We start from the raw sequence: 25121 nt of genomic DNA on the forward strand, positions 1-25121 counted from the left end.
TGGGAGCTGTGTCCATGATCTGTTTGCGTCTATGAATGTGTGGAAGTGCACAGCTTGGGTATTGTTGAGTCAGAAACTTGAACTTATCACCTACTTGGATTCAGTTTTGATCCTTGCTCTTTGTGTGAAGTGACAGTAACTTTTACAATAGCACATGAAAGTCTGACTGCAGGCTGGGTACAGGGAGTGGCATGGCGCCTGTAATCTCTGCTCTTCAGGAGGCTGAGTCTTGAGGATCACAGGTTTGAGACCAGGTTGGGCAAGTTGGTAAGACTGTGTCTCAAGATGGAGGGACGAGATGGGACAAGGTGGGGTGGCGGGCAGTGGGGCAGCTCCGCTAGGCATGTAGCACTGACTGTCCCTGGGTTCGATCCCGAGTCCCACAAGGAGAAACCTGTACAATAACCCTGGAGAACGCAGGATTGCTTCCTTAAGTTGTGTATTTAAAGCTCTCTCCTAAGCCATTTTATGTCTGAATTCACAGTCTTGGTGCTGACATTTCTATGAAGATTCCTTTAATTTTAAAATCATTTATATCTGGGATTTAGCTCATTCGTGGAACATGTGACTGGCAAGCACTGGGCCATGGGTTCAACCCCCAGTGCCACCCAGAAAATGTCTTTTGAGTAATTATCTTTCTCATGCTAAAATAAAAAGTTTACTGAAGAAATTTTTAAACAAATGCAGATATTTTGAAAGCCATTTGAAAATGTCTTTTGAATAATTATATTTTTCATGTTAAAATAAAAAGTTTACTGAGGCAATTTTTTAACAAATGCAGATATTTTGAAAAACAATTTGAACTGTCAGAACAAACAAAATTACCAATGTTTCTTCATTGTCGAAACTCACATGATGAATTTTTGGGTGAGTTTAAAATAAAATTCTCATTTAGAATTTAAGAATTTTACAGAATCCTACCTACTTGCTAAAGGTTCTTTGTGTTAATTCACAGATATAATGAAAAGAAACAGAGATCGTTGTGTAGGTGGAGTGGTAAGTGTAAAATAGCTAAATATATGATGTTCAAAATGTCTTGGTTATTAAGGTTGGCCTATAAAGAAATTCACATGTCAGCAATAAAATTATTAAAACTTTAAAAATAAAGCTTTATCATTATTTGAAGAGCATGTGTGTTTACTGTTGGATTTGTTGGCCAGATGTGGGACAAACATAAACTGTTTTAAGATATTTTTGTTCAGAACACAAGAATGAGTACAGAATAATGGGGGCAGTGAGAGGCTCCTGCCACGTGATTCAGGTTGGCCTCGAATTCTCCAAGCAGCCCAGGCTGGCTCTGGACTCACAGCAATCCTGCTGCCTCGGCTGCTCAGCGCTGGAGTCACAGGCTTGCGCCGCCACATCCCAGAATGAGGACAGAGTTTTCTTCACAAGAACATCCCTTGAATGTACCTGTATACATTCTGATGCGGCTTTTGTTTTTCTTTTCTCCATTAGCTATAATTTTTAGCTTTTGAAAAAAATTATTTATTGGATACAGGGTGTCACTATGCAGTTCAGACTCATAGTGATCCTCCTGTCTCAGCCTCCCTAGCACTGGGATTACAGGTGTGCGCAGCCACGCCTGGTTTGGTGGCCAGCACAGAACCCTGGGCGGCATGGCATGGGGCACCAGGGATTGGACCCAAGTCCTTGTGCTTGCCAGGCAGCTGCTTAGGCTGCTGAGCTATTAATTAGCCATTCTTTAATGTTCTTCAGTTTAAATTTTGAGGAAAACAGAAACTGATTTTTATAGTATCTTGAACTATTTCATCATGTTTCAGATTTTTCTTGAGTTTCTCATCACCTGTGTTCATTCGCTGTTATTATTCTGACCTCCTCACTTTTTTCCTCTGATTTCTGTTCTGCTCTAACTAGTTGCCCAGTCATTGTAATCATCAGTCTTCAGCTATTTCCCATAAGTATTATCTGCGGTGTGAGTCCCGGACTCTCGAGAGTCTGCCTTAGAAGAGTGCTCCTGTGCACAGATTTTCAGGAGACACTTGTGCTTGGGTGTATAAAATCCATTGCACGCTGCGCACTGAGGAAGAGGGAACAGCCACCACCACCCTGCGCGCAGCTTCCTGCGCGTGCGTCCTAACGCTGTGACATGTGTACATTGTGTCTTGCTGTGTGCTGTTGCTCTGCACACCTCCTCTTAGCCTCCGGGCTGAAGTTTAGCCTTTAGGAGCTGTACTTGGGAGTTGAGAGGGGCCCCCATGAACATGCTTGTCATTACTGGTGGCCTTAGTGTAACCTCACACTCCACATTCATTTGCTTTGTTTCTAAATAAGATTTTCCTTGGGCTTTGCAAGGATTGTGATTTCCTAGGTAAGAGGACTGCAAATTCCAGGCCAGCCCGGTCGGTTTACAGAGACCTTGTTTCAAAATGGAAAGGGCTGGGGTTGTGGCTTAGAGCTCCCTGGGTTCAGTCCCCAGTACTACAGTAAGTTAATTAAATAAAAATTAAAATTGACTTGGATGATCCTTAGTAATTTAAATTTTAAAAAGTAACAATAAATACGACTTAACCACAAAGGAAGTTGCTATACAAATAATTTTTTGAAGTGGTTTATGAAGAATCACTTTTAAAATTGTTTGGATATTAATGGAGGCTGTTTTCTAGTCTAATAGGAATGCGTAGGGCATGAATAATTGCCTTATAGATAGTTAATATAGATACATTGTGGAGAATATGTCATGCACGGTGTGCTCAGACATTCTGGATTGGTGGTAACAACATTAAGTGGTAGGTGATCCCTTTTTATAAAGCAACATGAATAACTGTCTGAATCTAGGGTCTGTAAAGGTGAAAAAAGCTGTCCCAGTCCTTTCTGCTGGCTGAACTGACATTGTCAGCGGTTATCAATTTGCATTGACAGCAACATTCTCACCCCTGTATACAGCTTCAGAGTTCTGGGGGGTTTTTTGATATGCAGATAATATTTATGTGAAATAGCTGAAGATTGATAATACAATGACTGGGAAAACAAGTTAGAGCAGAACAGTGCTAGGGCTTGAACTCAGGACAGTTGCGCTTGCCAGCCAGGTGCTTATGCCACTGAGCAGTTTCCCCAGCTCCTGTATGTAGCTTCTTAAATTGCCTCTTAAGAATGATTTCTAGTCTAGAAAAAAATACCCTCAAACAGAACAGTTCAGTATTATTTCCAGTAGATCTTAAATTGTGTTACAGCATTTCCAACCCTTCCTCCTGCTTTTGCCTAAGCCCTGCCACTGCTCCACCTGCCTGGAGATTGTGCACTGATGCTGGTGTGGCAGCGACACACCTGAGCACAGTGGCGGGAAATTCTGGGCGGCTGATTCCTCGTCTTGGGAGGATGAGTGTGCAGCTGGGCCATCTCACTTGAAAATAAAAATGGGAACAAATTCGGTGTTTAAAACACTTTGATCCAGGGTGTATGTGTGCATGCATGTGTGTGTGTGCGTGCATGCGTGCTTAGAAAGTCTTAATCCATGTTACTTAGAATTTTGGAGAAAGAGTAATAATTATACCAATAAAATGACATCGGTGCATCCCCTAGGTACACTCCTTTGATGGCACCAAGGAAGCAGCAGCTGCTTTGACCGACTTGGATCTTTATATAGGGTTTAATGGTTGGTACGTTGTTCAGTTGTCTGGTTTTTATTAACTTGCTTATTGAACATATTTTAAAAATTATTTTACAGTGAGCTGCTGATCAAGGTTTATTTTTATTAAAGTGTGTTTTGTATTGATCGTTGCTTGAGAATTTCAATAATTATTTATGTAAGAAATTAAAGACTACTTATTACAAGTTGAAGCTCGATAATTGTAGGGTCCTAACCTCTCTCCTTGTAATGGAAATGGTTTACGTTGAATTCAGCAGCTAGCTTTCTCTAGCAAATGGTTCTGGGATCGTTTTATGCCTTTGAAACAGACGGTTCACAGCACTGTAGAGAGTTGTGCACACAGGTGTTAAGGCTACTGGGGTAACCATGCTTATGTCTCTAGCCCAAAAGGCCGGTCTGAAAGGAGAGGCAGGTGTAAAGCTGCTCGCAGCGAGAGTGACCGCGGGCTCCCAGCTTGGTAGCCTTTCTGCTGTGCACTGCACAGAACCTCACTTAGTGCAGTCACTAGCATGGCTCGGGACCTGGGCTTGTTTTTTGTCAAATATATGAGAGCGTCCACCACGATCTTCTCACGGGATGTCAAAGTAGTATAAGACTTGCTTTCTTAGTCACGTTCCACATTGTTGGGACAGAGTACCTGACACCTACAACGTAAAGGTTAAGATGGGCTTATTTGGGCTTACGAATTTTCAGAGGTTGCAGTTCACAGGTGGCTGGCTGGCTGCAGGGCAGAAGCGCCGCAGAGGGGGCTGCCCAGAGGAGTGCTGCGCACGTCCTGGCGGTCAGGCCCGGAGAATGTGAGAAGCGAGTGAGGGGAGGACACACCTCTTCCAGGGGTCATGCGCGCCTCCTGCGACCAGGCCCCACTCCAGCAGCAAGCTCAGCTGCCACACTCTCCAGCGGCGGAGCCCGCCAAGAGCAAGGGCCCCAAGGTCCAGCCACCGTCTGGAAGTCTGCCTTGGATGCATCAGTGTTTCTTTTCCTTAAAACGATCACTTTTCTGATTACTTATTTTTGACTAAACTGTTAGAATCATGAAATTATTTTCTAGAGAAGTTTAAATGTTGTAGAGACTTCTGGCATATTTAAATTAATGGTAAAATTAGTTTTTAAGTTAATATTCAAGGATTGGCCAAATAGCTCAGTGGATTAAAGTGCCTGCAAGCAGGCACAGGGGCCAGGGGTTCGATTCCTGGGTCTGCCATGCTTCCCCCCACCCTCGTGCTGAGGCAACAACTGAGACTGGGCGTGGTGCTGCGCACCTGTAATCCCAGCTCTTGGCAGGCTGTAAACAGGTGGATCACTACAAGTCTGATCTGGTAGTGAGACCCTGAACACCCCGTACTCTTCCCTAAAATACCAAAAAATAAAGAAAAATCAAAGGAGTACATGTATAGAGATTAGACTTACACTGCCGCAGCATGTCCCAGCCCTACAGCAGCTTTTCCAGAGGCAACTGCTTTGCTGCCACCGTGTTTCTGTGTAGCGTCATCACTGCTGTGCTGATCCCGGTCTGTTCTTGTTAAGCTGACATTGTAGTTCTTATAAACCATCGCAGCTCCTACCTCCATGTTCCTGCCAGTATAGTTGTTGAAAATGTTTTGGCTTTATGCATATTTAGTTATTACGTTCTGTGTGTATAATTTTGGCTGCTGACCCATGTGACATGCCATGATTGTGTTTCTTTTCTTGTCCTGTTTTAGAATAATTCTCTGGTGAGTAGGGTAGAGTGTCAAGTTGATAGGCTTTCAAAAATTTTTTTTCATTCATTCATTCATTCATTCATTCATTCAGTACAGGGTCTCCCTACGCAGCTTGGACTTGTAATGATCCTATTTTAGTCTCCCAGGACATGCATGCGTCACCGTGTGCGATTTTGGTGGCCAGCATCACGTGCCCAGGGTGCCAGGGATCTGTCCAGGGGTTGCAGGGATTGGTGAAGCCTGTTGCTGGGGGAGGGGGAGGGGAGGCCAGAAGCCTGCCTTGACGGTGTCTGCCGGCCCCTTCCCCACTGGTGTTGTGACCTGCTCTGCTTCCTTCCCACCTGACTGAGCAGCGCCGCTCTGCCATGCCCTTCTGCCGTGATGTTGCCACCTTAGAGCCGGGCAGCCATGGGCAAGTCCTCTGAAAACTGCCCTCTCCTTGAAAGCATGGGTGTCAGTTATGTCCCAGTGACAGGAAAGTGCTAAATCACTCCCCTTCCTCCCTCGATCTGTGTGTGCGCGTGTGTGTGTAAGTAAAAGAGAAAGACTGCGGATTATACCCAGGGACTCTCTCCTGACTGTATTCTCCCCAGTCCCCCCTCACCTTTTTTTTTTTCTGAGAGAAAATTCCCAGTGTGGAGGACCACTTGATGACTACCCTTGAAAGAATAGCAGTTGTCTCCATTTTGGCTAACCCCGGCCCTCTTTCCATGTCCTAATCTGTACAGAGCTGTACCTTCCCCCCCCCCCCAAATTGCTTTAAGCAATGCGAATCAGTCTAGTGAGGTGCTGATGTGTAGTGTTTAAAGCAAGGTGACAGCTTAGTGTTGCCCCACCCTGTAGCTCCCAAGAAATGTGTGAGCTGGATAGGCAGGCAGGAGAACGTGCTCCGAGCAAGCGTTGGCTGAGATCAAGCCTGGAGATAAGTGGCCTTGACATCTCAGGGCATAAAAAAAGACACATCAGAGCTGAAGCACCAACCCCCAAACATTATACTGCCTGCATTATGCAGATTACTCTTTCTGCCTCTCTCTGCATATTGCGGAGGTGATTTCAGGCCTACCTAGCCCAGCTCACAGCACTCACATACTTCCCTGCCACTTTCACAGTCACTCACCCCTGAGCTGTTCCCCTCTTGACAAATAAAATCTGTTTTCACCCCTGGATCGAGGTCTTTGTTCTGGATAACCATCATGGAAGCTGGACCTAGGACCCCTTGGTGCCCCACGACTATAAATATGCCTTAGTCTCTTTCTTCTCACCATGGGTTGCACTTGAAATGGTAGACTGGAATTAAACTTGCTAGAATTTCAATAGCTTTCCCATGGAATTACAGATAGAAACTTCCCAGACCATGAGGAGCAGGGGGAAGGGCTTTCAGTAGCCCCAGGTTGGCCTGGAATTTGGAGTCTTCCTGCTTCAGCCTCCTGAGTAGTGGCCTTACAAGCCATGGACAGTAACTCTTCATATATTTTTATTTGGCTTTTTTCAAAGTTGAACCTCACAGTTTGCACTGCTCTGTAAAATGTCTTTATCTGTTCTCTCCATGAGGAAACCTTTCAGTTTCTGTCTGGACCAGTCTCTTCTCTGAACTATTTTTAGACCCCATGTTATCTGTATGTGTTCGGATGGGAGAAATTTTTCATAGGAAGTAAAACTTTTGAATTTCAAACTTGTTTTACGTTTGAAAATTATTCTGTTCTTCCTCTTAAAAGTTTGCTTGGATAGCTCATGAAAGGGAGAGGGCACCCACTTTTGGAAGTCACTTTGACTGAGAACTGACACAGTCCCTTCAAGTCCGTTCCAGTGTTGACTGCAGTTCCGATCCCCAGTGCTTACACCGTGACCTGCTTTCTTTTCCTTTAGAAGGTTTGGTATTGGGAAACTTACAGAAGTGTTTTCATGATTTATCCTCATTGCTGGCTTGCTGGCCCCCTCCAGCTAGAGGCTCTTCTTTGTCAGTCCTGAAGACTATTTTTGATTTTTTTTTTAACATCTCAGATTGACAATTTAGGTATTTTATTCTACAATAATCATCTCTTTACATCTCTTTTCTCACTTTTTTCCAAAAAAATTTTAATAGATTTTTATAAAATTGAAGCGCTGAAATTTGTTTACTGAAAGTATGCCTTATATCAAGCCTTTTTAAAAATTGAGTATAATTTGGCATTTGTTTTGAATCTCTGGAAGCGCCGATTTTTAGTTATCTTACTTGATGGATGTGGTTATATCCTTATCTCCAAAGATTGGAATTACAGTATGACTGCGTCACTGCCCTTTCTTTCCACTTTTGGTTTCTGTCATGATGGCGGTTTTCTTCAGAAGTCACACAGTTCTTCACTGTTTGAAAAGTAACAACTCTTTGGAATCTGGTGAGAAAGACTATCACCTGGCAGGCTCAGATGATGAACTGAATTTTCCACTGGGAATTCCCAAATCCCATTTTGCACAGACCTTTTCTGGATCCAGTTTCTTCCGAAAGGGATCCTTTGGTCCCAGCTCCAAAGTGAAGTGGGGATTTGTAACTACTGACAGTGTAGTGGAGCAGGAGGATCGGCAAGGACTCCCTGTTCAGCGCCTGTTGCAGCCCCACACTTCACCCATCCTCTGAGATGTGCTGGTTGTTCTCCATGTCCCTCTGATTTAGGTTCATTCTGTCTGCCTTCCTGCCGTCTGCTTCACTCCCTCCAATTTCTTCCAGGTACCTGGTAGTTAGAAATTTCAGGGGTGTGTTGGTTGGCTTGTGTTGGGTCTCTTTATAGGCACACAGCATTTAGGTCACCTAACACATGACGTTTGTCATTTCTCTGTCAGCTTTCTGCTTCACATGTTATGGTTCAGGCTAACAAAAGCCTACTAGTTTGGTCAAAAAATCTGTTTTCTCTTTGATATTTGGTAGGGTAGTATTAAAGAAACAGTAAGATTAGTAGTTGCTAGAGGTAGGGAGGGAAGAAGAAATGAACAGACAGGGCACAGAGTAATTTTTAGATACTGAAACTACTGTGTGGCGCTGTAATGGCCATTTGTTCAAACCCAAAGAATTACTTCACCAATGAACTCTAATTATGGGCTTAGGGTCATGATAATATAGGCTCATTAGTTCTAACAAATGTGTCACTGTTGTATAAGATTTTGAGAGTGATTGTGCTTATGTGGTATAGGGAAAATCTCTACCATCCACTTACTTGGCTGTGAAACTTTTGGAAACTTCCAAAAAAATATCTTTAACTATAAGATTTTTATTTTTTTAAAAAAAATATATATATATAATATATATATTATATATATATAGATATAGATATATGACAGTATTAGTAGACATCCATAGAGAACAGCAACATTCCAAACCTCACTCACATAAGCAGTTATGTTCATAATTAGGGGGTGGGGCTGCTGGGTTTGGATGACAAGAGGCTGAGCACCTACTGTAGCCTGTGTTTTCATTCTGGGGACCCAACCTGGAGAGACAGCAACTACCCAGTGTGGCATTCAAACCAGAGAACATACATCACGTGTGGCCATATCATCACATCCCAGTAACCCAAAGCAAGTGTGGAGGCCAAGGCAAGATTCAAGGAGCAGAGTTCTTCCATCTTAAGAAACAGTGGCAGGGTACAGATCTTAATTTTATTAGAGAATAGCAAAGAACTGGATGCAGGAATCCTGTCTCAGAGGCACAAAGTGAAAGTTAAGGAAATGAAAGTTAACAGTGTTTAAATTATGCAAATAAGTTTTTTTAAAAGTTAAAATTTTAGACATACAGAAAGCAATTGAAACATCAACTGATACACATGAAGAAAATCACATCTTCTAAAAGCAGATGTGGCTGAAATCTGAAAGTTAAGAATATATAAATGCTTTTTAAAGTATACTGACAAAATTTATGGCATTTTGTAATTTGTTTTAAATATGTTATTAAAAAGTTATTTACTAAATGCTGTTTTTAAAAATACACTTTTTTTTAAAGCTCACTGAAAACTGAGGCAAATTTGGAAGTTTTGAAGTCAATACCTAGTGAAAAATTAATGATTGAGACTGGTAAGTTTAAGTGTTCAGAACTTATAGTTTTCTATTAAACCAATATCACCTTCCCCTAGAGGAAATTGACATCAGGTTTACCTTTAAATATTTTAAAACAGGATGTTCAACTTCAACAATTATACTTTTCAAAAAAAACTTTTTGGATTATTGTTGAAATATTTGTGCAAGAGATTTTTATTTTCAATTTTAGAAGTTTGTCTAAGCCTAGAAACCTTAAAAAAAAAAAGTCAATCTGTAATAACCATGGTCTTATACCTAATTAAGGAGTTTTGACATGTTACACTTCAGGGTCTCAAGATCTCATAATCTTTTTTTACATGATGTCTTTCGAATGGTTTAATCCTGTAACACTTTTTAAAACTGCAAAAATCAAACTGTTTTGAACAAGAATGTTAAAATCTGTTCCCTTTTTTACAAAAAGTTAAAAGCTAAAACTGAATCCTGTAGCTAAGGGCTTCTACATCAAAGCCCACACTGAGATACTCTGGAGACACCAACTTTATTTCCTTGGGCAAACATGAAATTGAGAGAAGTACAATGTTTATAAAATGGGTAAGCTGGTGACTAAAGAGATACATCTTCAGGTCACTGTTTCATGTTCAGTAGAGCTAATACAGAAATTTATGTTAAATGTTATAATGTTCCAATTACAATTTTTAGGTTTAAGTATTTTTTAAAAAGCATGCCATATACCAACAATGTTAGCTGAAAAAGTTGAGTCTCTTATAAAGCATTTAAGGTGCAACTAAAGATTTTATCTTAGAAGTGTTCTATTGTATTAGAAAATGTAGGAAGCTAAATCATGGGTCATAATTTATAGATTATAAAAGTTTGCTAATGTTCATAACCATTTAAGAACATAGACCTTTTAACACTTTTTTTTGACTTAACTCCAGATGCACCTTGGTGTGGAGTTAAAAGTACACATGCTGGAGCAAAATATGTAAAAACCTCATTTCCTACCAAGAAGAAGTGGGAAAACGGACACTGTTTAAAAGACAGAAATGAACCCTGCCATATAATGTGAGTGTTTTTATGATCCTGTGAATCACTGAAGGCAACCACCAAATGCCACTTACTGAAAAATGAGCTGAAGGGCAGCACTGAAGTGCTGTGAGATCCAAATCGTATAGGTCATTCTAACAAGGGTACACAGAAACTACACCAGCTCATACATTACCACGAGCCAAAGTTCAAGTTCAGGTCAAAGACCATTTCAATCATGTTGGGAAGAATTTGTACCGGAATTTCTCTGTGGGACTACTAGCTTCACATCCTTTCAACCCAGAGTGTATTGCAGCCACGAGAAATCTGATTTTGGGTTGGTTACCTGTCATTCCACAAAGGGAAGCGATCCATGTAAAATCGCTTTACCTAAGTGTATTCTCATGTACCTTCTCTTCTGCTTGTAAAGCCTTAGCAGACCTTCTGTAATGTAGCTACAGTTTAAATTATCTCACAACCCGAATGTAGGAAATAACACATTTCCTTAAGCCTGGTAACAACTGATAGGGCTTCCTTTTCTCCACCCTCACTCTCAAAAAGGGCAGAATTTTATAACACATTCATAAAAATTAATATTGGGTTATTACCTTTAGACTGCCAATTTTTCAAAATATACTTTTTTTTCAGTAATTTTTAACAAATGAGTATTAGATAAGCCAAGTGTAAAATCCAGGCAGAAAAATGGAGATTTATCCTACACAAATTGAGAGGTTTTTCCCCTCCTTTATTGACTGCCTGACTTTGTAAAATTGAACGCTTAAGGTCTGTAGATTTTGGAATGAATTTGGATTCTGGTTAGTAAAAAAAGAAATCACTTATTATATAGATACCTGCAAATTGAGTCAGAGGACAGTATTTCTAACTATTTTTTGAAGATCTAAAAGGACACTAGAAATGACAGGCCGGTATTTTGCTAACTGCCAGCCTAGAGGGAGTAGTTGCCAATAGTATATATCCAAGTCAGTTTTTTGTATTGTCTTAATCTTAAGTAAAATTATACTTTTTCAGTTATGCCAATTACTAACAGCCAAGTTAATTCCCGCTTACAAAAGTATTTATCGACCTCCATTCTGTTGTTTTATAGTCATTATTATATAGAGGTCTTACTTTGAGATGAAGAATTTGTTGACAGTTTGGAGCTCCTGCCGCACATGAGGAAAAGTGCAGATTTCTAAGGAGGCAAGAGTCAAAGACAGTGCTCATCCGCACACCACAGGAGCAGGTTTCCTGGGCCGGGCACTTTAGGTGAGGCACTTAGAGGCAGACACGAGCCCCCTGCACTCCTGAAGCAAACAAGCAGAAAACATACTGGTCTGAGATGATAAATAGAATGTGTTATAGAACGTGTCCAGAAACAGACATGGAAACTGTCTGCGTAGATTAGAAAAGCACTTTACTAAGGTGACATTTCAGCTGTTTACTAAAGAAGACTGGGAATCAGGCCAAAGGCCTATTGCAGAAGGCTCGATGACTCAGCCAAACAACGAGCTCCGTGTGGCAAAGTAGGATGTACAGGGTAAGTGGAGAAGAAGGCTGGAAAGGCAGAGTAAGGCCACATTGCCAGGTCTCCTGTATGCCTACCTTAGTAGTTTAGATTTTAATAGGACCTGAAGGATTTTAAGTTGGAGAATGGCAAAAACAAAACCCTACTCTTAAAAGGTTAACAGAAGAGACTGGAAAGGAGGTGGGTGACAGAAACCCTATAGCTCATTCAAGACTTAAAAACTGCCTAGTTTAAGAATGCCACATTAAACAAATGCCACTAAGTTCTTGGACAATAAACTTCCCTTTTTAAAAAAGGATAACTATAGCTTGAGGCCTCTTAAGCTACCCTCTTAAGCTACCTAGGAATAGATTGGCTGAAAAAGAGATGTTCAAAGATTGCCATAAACTCTTATTACTAAGCACACAGAGACAGTTTTATAAGCACTGAAGGACTTAGTAAGACATTTGCAAGTCAGGAATGGGGGTACACACCTTTAATTCCAGCTCGTGAGAGGCTGAGGCAGGAGTTCAAGGCCAACCTAAGCTACAGACACTGTCTCAAAAAACAAAAGTAAAAAAAATTAAATGTAGTGATTTAGCCATATAATGTAACTGGACAAAGTTCAATTATGAACCTCAAAACATTCCAGGATGTGCAATTGGCTGTGATGTCTGTCGCCCTATTGATTGCCAGGGTTGATAGAGCTCATCTGGCCGGCAAGGTGGGTGTCCCCTTTCTCTTTCACTGTATCACGCGCATCCCTCGTGAGGCAGCACGCTCGGGAGAGGATGACCACCCCAATCCTCAGAGATCATTTCCTTGCTCAGTATCCAGGCAGCTGCACTCCCCTGCTAGAATCTGCAAGCAGCTCTCAAAACATTTTGTCAGCAACACTAAAGAGTTGCAGTTTTGAGTAGAGGACAATTCTGAAGTTTACTGTGGTCACTTTGGTATATTTACTTAGCAGTCTTTTGTGTCACTTGTTATAAGACGATAAAAAATTCTTAAATGTCCCATCTTTGGATATTTACATTCTTTATTATTTTTGTTTTCAGGCTGGCCTCAAACACCCAAGCACTTGCATTGATCTTTCTGCCTCACAGTGTGTGTCACTGTGCCTGGCCATGGGTGTTCACATTTTAAGATACCTACAAAAGGAACAAAAAACTGCCTAAAGAGTACTAAAGTGTTAAATGTGGACTAGAACTTTCTAGAAAACAGTTAGGAGACACTAGTGACAGGCATCAATTTAGGCAAACTGAAAGATCCCAGGGCTGTTCTTTTTTCCAGGGAAGAAACTACAGGAACACCCCCTAACTTGTTCTCCACTTGCTGTTACTGTAGTTATCAATAAACCATTTCTGTTTTCTCTAGATAACTAATTCCCTAAGCACTGGCCTTCAAATTGGATGCTAGCCTCACAATAGGATCACTACATACATAAAAATGTAAAAAAAAAAAAAGTACAAAGGTTCTTACCCTTAAGTGCAAAATCGATACCTTTAATCTTTGAAATGCTCATCAGGAGCCACTAAGGGTGCGTTATGACCTACAGTCTGGGGACTCTTCATTTCCACTGTCTTAATTACATGATGCGGTGCACATAAGATAAGGCTGGCTTAGCATAATATACTTGAACCTGATTCTTGGCTTTGTGTGTAAGTCAGCTCCAGAACTTACCTGTAATTGCTGACAGTGTTTTTCTATTGATACTTGCTGAAAAGTTTTAACTATTAAACTTACTGTATTAAAAGTGCTTAGTGGTAGAAGATACTATTACATGGAAAAGATACTATATGCCTTTAAAACAATACATACTGGGAAATTTAACCATTTTTGTTTTGTTTTTAGTCAAATACTGGAGATAATGGCAGCAGTAAGAGACGAAGATCCACTGGAACTAGCCAATACACTATATAACAACACCATTAAGATGTTTTTTTCCTAATATTTAATTGGCATATTCCATCATGTATCAAAAACTGCATGGCAAAAATGTACTGTAAATTTCAATAAAGAAAATTATCTGAAAGCTGTCTGAAAAGGAATCACTACACATCATCCACCCTTTATTTGTATACATAAAACCAGGATTTTTAATTTATTTTTTATGTATTTAGTGCAGGATCTACAAGATCTCACTACACAGGTCAGACTTGTAGTGATCCATCCTGTTTTTCAGCCTCCCAAGTGCTGGGATTACAGATGTGCACCACCAAGCCCAGTCTCATTCACCTCTTAGCACATCCCAGGGGTGGGGTAGGCTGGGGATCAAACCCCTGGCCCGTGTCTGCCTAAGCAGATGCTTTAATCCACTGAGCTATGTGGTTGGCCTTAGGTTTTGTTAATACCAATCAATGCTATAGTTTATTTTTTTGGCTGAACGAGGGATTGAACTCAGGCCCTTGCGCTTGCCAGGGAAGCGCTTATTCTACAGAGCCATCTCCCCAGCCCTATTTCCTTGACTTTAATGTGTTTTTCTTTTCTAGTCTGCATTTGTATTTTTCTACTTTGAAAACCCATTTTAAAGAAGCACTAGGGTACAGAGTTAGAGACATCTAATTTCATGGAGACTCTTTGGCACAGTTGGCGCACCATATGACCAATATCTATTAATAAGCTGTTTGTTCAGATTTTGTCATAAAAACATGAAAACATTTTATTCTATGTACAATAATGTACACAAATTTAAATAGGTCACCAAAGAGACCAGAAGTAATTAAAGAGGTATATTTACAGTAGCACATCACAGTAAACGGAAAACCATTCACAGATTCAACATTGATACTGTTTTTTGTGCTTGGTTACACACCGATGTGAAGCATATTACTCCATTTTGGATGAACTCAATTTTAAACAAATACCCTCAGTGATTAGTAAATGTATTTTAATTAGTGTCATTAAATTCTTCAGCTGCTGCACCTGTGTGCTGAATCCCTCCATTTCTTTCTCTTTGCACATCATCATCACAATCTGTACTGTCATTTTCATTCAGTTCCCTGTCAGATTCAGCAGCATCTTCTCTTACTTCCTCTGGATTTTCATTTTCATTTTCATTAGGTGCAATAAATCCATTGTTGTTAGATACATTGGAATCGTTCTTAACATCATCTTCAATATAAACTTTCTGATGGCACATTGGACAAGTATCTTGAATGTATAGCCATTTCCGAAGACAAAGTGCGTGGAAATAATGATTACATGGTGTAATACGAGCAGATGTTGTAAACTCATGATAGCAGATTGCACATACATCATCTATTTCTTGCAGGCGGCTCCCTTTTACTTCAGGGAGTGAATTGATTTTCTTAACAGCAGTTCTACGATTCATGAATGTCTTCCAGCCATTTTTTGCTTGTAGATAGATGTTAAAATATGCATGTAGGAACATCATACAAGCCCGAATTTTACTTCCTGACTCAAACATCATAGTATAAGCTCCATTTCCAAACATGACCACTCCAAATATGAATTCAATAATATTGCCGGTTGAACGGACATAGTAGACATAATCATCAAGCTTTTCCCAGAGGACATTATAGTAGCCATCAATCATGAATAGTGTATAAACAGTGAGGGAAACAATTACTTTTAAGCAGAGTTCCACACAGAAGGCAGTAACTGCAAACAGCCATGTATTTAGTGCATAGTGATGCCAAAGAACATAGCTAAGTAAAACAGGAAGAATGAACAGGCAAGCAGAGACAAAAAGCACAGGAAAATGTCTACGAAAAGATGAAACATGGGAGGCACTGAGAGACATTAACACAGGGTCTGTCATCCCATGGATGAAATGCAGGACGGCAGTTAACAAAAGGCACATATTTCTACTTAAGCGAATAAGTCTCTCTTCTGGCCTTAGCCCACTTAAGCCAGTCTGAAGAGCCAAAATAAAAAATAAAACAGGTGCTACAAAGCCAAGCCGCCTGTCATCTTCTTCAGTTGACCCAATAAAGGCCAATATTCCAAGCCCCAAATAATGGGCTACTGAGGAAATTACAGCACTCATGCCCAGTACAGTCAGTGTAGAATCACATCCACTAATTATAAGATTGCAAATGATGTCCCAGAAATCATCCCAAGAAATAAGGAAGGACTCAGTTTCATTTGCCATCCTTAGAATATACATTAGCACTGTAGCTTGCGCTGTAATTCTTGTTAGCCAGAAGACTCGAAGTATATCTGGAAAACGAATCCTCTTCCATGTGTCCTCCATCAATAACTGTAATCCATAAATTCGATACATGTGCCTCACTAAAAGATAAACATAGCGTGTGGAATAATAAAACCACCTAAGTTTCACTGCCAAGACAAGTATTGTATTTAATATGAGAATCAAGGAAGAGGTAAAAACTAATGTCTCCCTGATGTGTAATGGTAGCTCTGTGATTAAGCCTATTATAGGAACCAAAAGATCCAAAACAATTAACTGTGAATAGATGGAATGAATCTGGAGCAGTGTGATGTATCCAATTCCAAACGTTAGCTGTAGAACAATGAGTGCCATCCATAGCGAGGGCCCTTTCTGAGGAAGCAGCTCAATTCCAAAGGCCGAAGTGTTGTAGGCACCATAGAAATCAATGTGCAAAGCAGCGTAATAGTTCACCAACACTGAAGTCGCAGCTAATAGGAAGGCTGAGCTGTACATGTAAAACTTGAAAAGTGATCGCTGTGACAAGATCAGAACAATACTGGATGCAAATATACCTAAAAAACAAAAAACCAAACAGAAAAGGTCATATAAATGAAGTATTTTTCAGCATGTTTTAGACTAATACATAAATCTTTCTGGGTTTAATTATATTTTCACAGTTAAGAACATTAAGCCTCAGCAAAACTTGGGCTTGAATGGCAGTAAGTTTTGTTAAAGTCAGATCTTATATTAAATCTGTCTTAAAAGTCACACCATTAGGTTGGCCTGGTTGTACACACCTGTGATTCCAGCACTGGGAGGCTGAGGTAGAACTCCAAGCTCAGCCTGGGCAATTTGGTGAGACCTTGTCTCTCATAAATAAATAAGATAGATAGACAGACAGACAGACAGACAGACAGACAGACAGATAGATAAAATTTAAAAAATAAAATAAAAAAATGGCTGGCAGCTGTAGCTCAAGTGCAGAGGTCCTGGATATAATCCCCAATGCCAGGAAGAAATAGCTCACCTATTTTTGGTTGTAATTTCCACTACAGTTTTGTCAAAAAATTACTAAATTATCTTCAGGACAAATTTATAGTGATATAGACTTTCATATAGGTTTTAACACTCAAAAGAACATGTCCTTTATAATTTCATAATCATTAAATTTAGGGCAGGGATGTAGCTCATTGGTAGAGCACTTATCTAGCATACTGGAAAACAAAACGCCAAGAATTAAAAATAACCAAGTGGAAAACATCACCAATATTAAGCCTTATAATTCTTTCATTACAGTGTTCTCTTGGAAATCAAACACAGTTTACACTTTTATATGTAATTCCTTTTGTCTCAAATGTAAACTCATGCCAGGCTTTCTTCCCACTCCTTAAATGTCAGCATTCTCCAGGAGTCTATGTTTAGGTTTTTCCTTCTGTGCTTTTTCATTTTGACTTCCGAAATGCCCTCCAAATTCCCCTTTCCCCAAATATTACTGAATTCATTTCTTCAACTCCTTTTCTTCCTCAGGTTATGAAAGTGACATTCAGAAAACCATAGTGTGTTAAAATGAGATAATCTTTTATCAACAGTATGATGACATGCACCTGAACAGATCTTTTCTTTGTGCACCAACAATTTTTTTTAAAGTGAGATTACAAGAGGCAATATTTCCAAAGGTTTCAATTATAAAATGACATCCAAATATTCACCTATTGTCCTAAAGATGCTCCAAGGCCCATGCTGTCAAAGTGCCAATTAGTAGCAAAATTCTAGTATTTTTTTTTTTATTTCCCTTTTCTCAGTGACACCAACCAAAAACACAAATCATCAGTTGCCTTTCTTCATTCCTCTGCTCAAATTATGTTTTCTTCAGTGGTTCTGAAATTACTAACAACTAAAGCTTACACTCCTTATCTGGGCATTCAAAACCCAATTTAAAGTAATATTTTTCCAACACATACACCCCAATGTGCCAGATTTGTTCCTAAATACATCACTTTCTCTACTAATTACAACTTAGTTCTTCTCTTTGCTCAGAATGATGGTCCCACTGAGTTTCCCAACCCTATTATGATCTACATATGAAGTGTCTCCCAAAGATTCCTGTATTGAGCACTTGATCCTCAAGGCAGCAGTGTTCAGAGATGGCCTAGAGAAGTAATTAATTATGAAGGCTCTTTCACTAGATTAATCTACTGATAAGATTATAATTTTATGAAGAGGTTAAAAAATGCAGGAGGTGAAACCTAGTTGAGGGCAGGCTGGGAGGGCTACATCTGGTCCATGGCTCCTTTATCTCTGCTTCCTGGTTGCCATGATATGAGCAGCTTTGCTCCACCACACCCTCCCATTACTTTCAGCCTCACCTCAGACTCCACGCACGGAACCAGTTTACCATAAACTAAATCCTCTGAAACTGTTAAAGCCAAAATAAACCTTTCTTTAAGCTGTCTTTCACAGTGATGAAAAGATGACTGAAACATCCTGACTGTACAAATCCTACCTATTCTAGGGACCTCTTTCAAGGGCCGAGAGCATAGCTGAGTGGTCAAGGACTCAGCCTAATGTTCCACTTTCATTGACAGTGACACAGCAAACCTACAAAACTTCACGAAACATCTAACACTCATAGACTAGCTGGTGTTACAGTTTGTAGTTGCCTGTGCAGGTATTGTTTACCCTATTAATAAGGTGTTACTGGTAGCTAGGAAGGCTCTTACCATATACATCAGTGGATCCCACAATACTCTATGCAAAATAAGTATTCTTTGGGGGAAATGAACGTTTCATATCTGGATCATGTTTTTAAAGACAAACATAAAATATAACCTACTTGAAAAATGAAAGCCATGAAATGGAAGAGAAAGCTAAGAAATGGCAAAGAAAAAAGTGACAAACCCCAAATTAAACACCCACGCAGCCATCTTCATCAAGTAATGAAGAAAGATGCTGCTTACAATAGTGGAAGCATCTTACAACCTGCTGCACGTAAAGGCAAGGGCTAGTTCTCTTAAGTGATGACTCCGCTCATAGAGAAACTTTATCCTATGTCTAAGCGTCAGGTCATTGTGAAAAGCACACTTTGAACTAAAGCATGCATAAAACTTTCGTAAGAGCCATCTGCTTCTCCCACCCAAGTAGGCCACTAGTGATCTTCCAGGTTAAAAGTTGGTCCTTGAAACAGAAACTGAATTTTCTGGGCCGGTGAGATAGCTCAGCAGTCTAAAGTGCTTGTTTAGGCAAAGTGCAGGGACTGTGGTTCAATCCCCAGCACCACAAGCTGCTCCAGCCCCACCTGGGCTGAGTTGGCCACAAAAAAAAAAAAAAAAGGAAACTTAAGTTTTCTAAGGATTAAAATCTTCCATGCAATATTACAAGAAAAAGGAATTAACTCAGTATATTACATGCCATATATGATGTTACTTTATATGGGAAAACAAATGTACTGTATTTTTTATAAAAGCCTTAAGTAACCTTCAGTTCTATGCCACATAAAGTCAAACATTGGAACTAAAATAATTTTTGTCACCTTGTTATTCACAAAATGGTAAATTAATCTTCACTACTATTTGAGTTTTGTGTAATTTTATAACCAGTTCTGTTTGTTTGAGAAACTTCCCCCCGGAAGTTTATTTCTATATACAACTAGAAGAATGACTGAGGTTACAAATGCCTCTGGTTAAAAAGTGCCATTTTGAGCCAGATGGGATGGTACACACCTATAATCCTGGCAGACTCTGGAGGCTAAGAGAGGATTGCTGTGAGTTTGAGCACAAACTAGGCAACACAGTGAGTTCAAGGACAAACTACATAGTGAAACCCTGTTGCAAAACAAACAAAAAAACTGTCATTTTGCTTTATGCAAAAGTACCAAAGGAAAAAAAAGGGAAAAGATAAATAACAGACTTCAGAGTGTTTATGTATCCTACCAAATAATAATCTGACACTACTTTTTCCTGATTAAAATCACACTTCCAAGATGGTAAGAGTCAACTCTAAGAATAGCAGGCCATGGTAGTGCACACCTGCAATCTCAGGCACTAGGAGTCTGGGGCAAGAGAATCAAGATTTTGAGGCCAACAGGGGATTCTGACTCAAGAATAAACAAAAAAGAAGGCACCAACTCAAACAAAAACCACTTGTTTTAACTCCTATCCAAAGTTGACTGGTAGATAGAATTTCTGAAATTTTCTTTTATATTCATGTTCTTATCTATGGAATGTGAGAAGAATCAGCTCTCATTTTACAGGAAAAAAAATACCAATTCTCAAATAATACCTCATCAAATATTTATCACTGCATCTCATTCCATCTGGTGACTTTCTGGAAGTATTGCTAATAAAAGTTTCCTTGCATTTTCACTACTTTACATATGTAACTTGATGTTCACTTCCTAGATCTAAGGAAATATTAAAGCTGAAGGTTGGTTAGTATTACATTAGGATTTCTAAGTGACCTATTTTATAAAGAGAAACCACCTCCGGACACTAGAGAATTAGAATGAAACCATTACTCATGGATTTCAGTCAAAATCTCCAGTGAGTACAGCTTAAAATTTCCTGAGGCAGAAAAAGAGGAAGGTTATCAAAATTAATTTAGGAGCTTTAAAGCTACATATACACTCAATTCATGATAATTCAGGCCCTTGTCAATATGGATTACCACAACCTAGCAAGCAAAAACAAAGAGGGTGAAAAAAACAAACCATCATGCACATTACACAACAAAGTATTAACTCTTTTATGTACAAAGTCTGTCCATACTCTTAACCTCTTCTGAGAATTTACGACTAAAAATAAAAAGGAACTAGGACAACATTTGCAACTCTTCAGACAACATAAATACCTTTACAACAATCTACAAAAGTAGATACCTTAAGATCCATGAATAAAGATGCAGATACAAGTGTTATTTCTACCTCACTCCCAATGAAGTCCTAAATAATAAAGTTAGGGCAAAGTAAATAAAGTGTTTTTGAAACACTGTTAAGCTGTTGGCATTTTGTTGTTGTTGTTTTTTATTTATTTATTTTTTGGCAGAACCGGGGATTGAACTCAGACCCTTCTGCTTGCCAGGCAAGTGCTTATTCTACTGAACTATCTCCCTCCCCCCTACTGTTGGCATACTTGATAAGCCATACTATTAAAAATTTTCTATCAACTCTCGATTTAGGTTAATAAAATATCCTAAGTATTTTATTCACTAAAGTTTTTCTTTTAAACTGAAATTATAACAGGTATTTTTTTTTTTTTTTTTTTTATTAAAAGTATGTGTAGGGGCCAGGGAGATGGCTCAGTGGAACAGGTAAGGGCCTGAGTTCAATCCCTGGTTCCACAAAAAAAAAAAAAAAAAAAAAAAAAAAAAAAAGTATGTGAACTTTTTATTTTAAAAAAAGGTTTTTTAATACTTTTTAAAGTCAAATCCTTTATATACACATGGTCTCTGCCCACATTCCTAACATTTAACAAGATTCCTAAAATCCCAGAACCAGGAATGAGACAAGACTGTCCTGTATGCTAATAAGATGACTGATGACTGGGGGTCTTCAGGAGTCTCAGGATGAGGACTGGCTGCCATGGGAACCAACCAAATCTTTGGAGGTCTGGAACTTCAGGAACACTTCTACCCTCACCCCACCTCTGAGGAGGGTAGAGGGACTGAAAATTGAATTGTTAAATCAGTGGCCAGTGAGTTAACTGACCTTCGTAATGAAGCTTCTTCTAAACTCTGCTGAGAGGATTGAGTTTTGAGGGCTCCCTCATAGTTAGTGCCTGGAAGGTGCCAAGCCTACAGAGCACATGGCAGCTCCACCCTCTTCACCCTGTCCCATGTACCTCTTCTATCTGGTGTCTGTGTCTTCTGTAATACAGTCTTTAAAAGTTTCCCTGAGTCTTGTGACTACTACAGCAAATTAAGTGAACCCAAATATGGGTTCTGGAAATCCCCATTTATAGCCAATTGATTAGATGCACAGGCATATGAAGCGAGAGGCAGTCTTGTGAGACATTCTGCAAGCTGTGGACTCAGCATTCAGTGTCAGCACTAAACTGAAGGGAAGGGCAACTAAACTGAAAAATTTGCTGCAGAACTAATGATTAGAAATTAAGCTTTCTGAGTTGACTGTGAGAACAGGAAATATACCTTCATCTTTTGTTGTTGTTTTCCTATCATTACTTTCCTGGCACCAAAAAAGAAATCACTTTAAGTTTCTTATACATCATGACAAATTACTAAACATACATTCACACATATATACAACACTTTTTAATTTTCTGATGCTTCTCCTTCTAAGAGGTTTTAGAATTTGCTATCAATTTATCAACATTTTCTACATTTGCTTTTATATATTTCTAGGGAATTTCCTTCTTTAAGATTGAAGAAAAAGATCTTTCAAATCTTCTAAAAATTTAAGGTTCTATGTTTCACCTTTAGATAATGTTTCACTTAGAATTAACTATACACATATGAGGTAGAGATCAAGTATAATTTTTCCATATACTATAAATAAGTAAATGACCATTAGCGGAATAGTCCATATTTACCTCTGTGTACTTCAATTCCACCTCTGAAACAAATCCAGTTTCTGTAACATATACTGGTGGTCTATTGTTGGCCTATGTATTCTATAAGAATGGTACACGTGTCTGACTCAGTGGTTCTCAACCAAAACTGGCTTTTTAGCATCCACAAACATACCCACCCCCACACAAAGTTTCTCATTTTCATTTACTGAAGTCTATCAAATTTTCCGTTGTAATTGCTGAGTTTTAGGTGTAGAAAGTCCTTGACCACCTCAATGAATTACCACCATATGAATAATAGTATTTTTTTTTTTTAAACCCTATACTTGGAATTTCCTGCTTTGGATTTAAATCTGCTGGTTCAGCAATATGCTGGTGTGGGTTCATATATCATTTACCACATCCCAAGAAGTAACTCTGTGTTCTTAAACATGCCATAGGTTTTCATTTGCAGTTACAAAATGAGATGCTCTACCTGCTGATATCTCAAATTAGTGTGACTCCATATCACAGTCGTTGTACCTTTTGTAGTCAGAATACACTTCAAAGACCATATATATAATTGGTAATTCCTGACACAGATGAGGCTGGCAAGTACCTAAATTTTATACACAGCAGTTGTGAGAAGTCTACTACAACAACAAAAACAAGGCAAAACAATTCCTATTATCCACTGGATCCTTTCAACACTCATCTGTCATTTTTAAAAACCATTTAAAGGGCTGGGGATATAGCTCAGCAAAATAAGCACCTGTCTGACAAGTGCAAGGTACCAAGTCTGCTAACTGGTACAAACAACTTAAAAAAATAAGAACTATTTGATTTTACTTGGAGTAAAATGTTAGTTCAGAACCATTTTTTCATTCTTATTTTGCAAACATGAAAAATTAGCATAATTATCCTGATAGACTATAAGGAAAAGTGAGATGAGACTTGGAAAAATACTTTTGTTGCTTCACATAAATTCTGGTGAGACTACTTTGGGATCAAATTTTCCAATGAACTTTGTGCTAATGCCCTCAAAAGGCTGAAACAGCTGTAACAAAGTATGGTCTTACCTGAAGCACTGAAGTATTTCTGAAAAGCCACCAAGCGTACTAACAGCCCAACTTAAACAGCCCAAGTGGTGATTTCAGAGTTTATATCTTGACTCATTTAGTATCCTAACATAATCCCTATGACAGAGATATCATCATTGTTCAATTTTATAAAGGTGAAGACCACAAAACCAAGACCCAGCAGCTAGGTAAATCATCTGAAGTTGTTCTCTAAGGTGCCAGATCCAAAACTTCCATCATTCATTACAGTACTAACAAGCAGGGAGAGTATAAGGAAGAGAATACTCTATTCAGTGTTCTTCAGCTACAAATGTCTTAATTGAGGAACACTCTTTTCCTTAAAGCTGCCCACCTTGAGAACCAAGAGTACAACACTACCAGGGCCCTAAAAATCTCTCAGAGAATATACACTTATGCCAAAGAACTTTTAAGGCAGTGGCTGCAGTACTACTGTAATAAACACAATCCCGTCTTTGTCAACAAATGATGGTGTGAAGTAAGTAGCTGGTAGGTTCCTGAGAGGTCTAGCATGACCAAATGACTAAAAACCTATCTTTTTAAGTCAGCGTGTGATCATTACACACTTGTGTATCTGGATGTCAACATACCGAGTAGGAAAGTAAAGCACACTGCAGCTTGAAGATCTCTAAACTCAGGCTCGGGCAACCACTTACCCACAGTGTACCAAAACCGCAACACTTGGCCCTATAACCCCCAGTTCCCTCATTTGTAAAATGACAGTAACCCCACCAACTTTTGAGGGATCTCTGAAAGCTAGATAACACCAACGGAAGAAGTCTGAAAAAAATAAGTTTAAAAACTTCTTTTAAGAACAACATGCAGCGTTAAGCCATCCTTTTTTTTTGGGGAATAAAGCAACATATGGCTTATAAATCTGAAAGGTTTGCTTCGGATCTCACTGTCAGCACTCTTTCGGCAACACCTCAAAAGCTAAAGCCCACTAAAGACTAATCGCAAGAATTACCTCATCAACAAAATGTGTCAACTTGCAATTACAGAAAAGAAAAAAAAGCCACCTTATATATGAATGCTTCTCCCTTTATTGATATAAGTAGTAGGTAAGGAGTGAAATACAAAATACTTTTAACGCTATCCGTATGCAACAGACAGATTTCGAAGTCTTTAGAATTGTCTCCTCTCTTTCTGGACGGGTTTTCACAACCATTTCCAACACCTTCTCGTTTATTCATGGAAAGTTTTAGGCCGCCTCACAAGTACAGCCTTCTGGAGGGTTTCTGGTAATGCTTCCAAGGTCTGACATTCAAAACCCAATCTCTCTCGTCTGGACGTCACTCTCGGCAGACGCCACCGAACCCCGGGGACCCGCAGATGCAGAAGCAGCCACACGCGAGCGCTCGGAGTGTGAAAAGGGGGAAACGGAGGCTCGAGGCTCGGCCCAGGGCCAAGGTCACGCAGGGCACGGCGGGCGCACCGGAGCCGGCGCTCCGTCCCAAGAGCCGGCGGCGCCGCACGCGTGGGGTCGCTCGCTCCGAGGGACACGCTCGCCCCGCGCCCGAGGGCCACCCGAGCGGGCTGAGAGG

General features: G+C 39.6%; 2 protein-coding genes across 4 annotated transcripts in view; one reads left to right on the top strand and one right to left on the bottom strand.

Moving 5' to 3' along the window:
• Positions 1 to 13925, top strand: part of Tatdn1 (TatD DNase domain containing 1) — a 50516-nt gene extending 36591 nt beyond the window's left edge. The window contains exons 1-7 of one of the 3 annotated variants that reach the window (XM_023718747.1): positions 19 to 267; positions 782 to 867; positions 956 to 996; positions 3544 to 3620; positions 9281 to 9351; positions 10251 to 10377; positions 13697 to 13923. In XM_023718747.1, the coding sequence (XP_023574515.1) occupies positions 828 to 867; positions 956 to 996; positions 3544 to 3620; positions 9281 to 9351; positions 10251 to 10377; positions 13697 to 13793 (453 nt within the window). In that variant the 5' untranslated portion in view covers positions 19 to 267; positions 782 to 827 and the 3' untranslated portion in view covers positions 13794 to 13923. Of the gene's footprint in view, positions 1 to 18; positions 268 to 708; positions 868 to 955; positions 997 to 3543; positions 3621 to 9280; positions 9352 to 10250; positions 10378 to 13696 lie in introns of those variants that run through there. The other 2 variants (XM_023718748.1, XM_004634428.2) reach the window with 2 other exon arrangements.
• Positions 13926 to 14478: 553 nt separating this feature from the next.
• Rnf139 (ring finger protein 139) lies at positions 14479 to 16549 on the bottom strand. Its single transcript, XM_023718825.1, has one exon. It carries the CDS (start codon positions 16491 to 16493, stop codon positions 14733 to 14735), a length of 1761 nt encoding a protein of 586 aa, XP_023574593.1. The 5' UTR covers positions 16494 to 16549; the 3' UTR covers positions 14479 to 14732.
• Between the last annotated feature and the right edge of the window lie 8572 nt (positions 16550 to 25121).

The sequence above is a fragment of the Octodon degus genome, unplaced genomic scaffold, assembly GCF_000260255.1.
Source record: "Octodon degus isolate 3935 unplaced genomic scaffold, OctDeg1.0 scaffold00062, whole genome shotgun sequence".
Lineage (NCBI taxonomy): Eukaryota > Metazoa > Chordata > Mammalia > Rodentia > Octodontidae > Octodon > Octodon degus.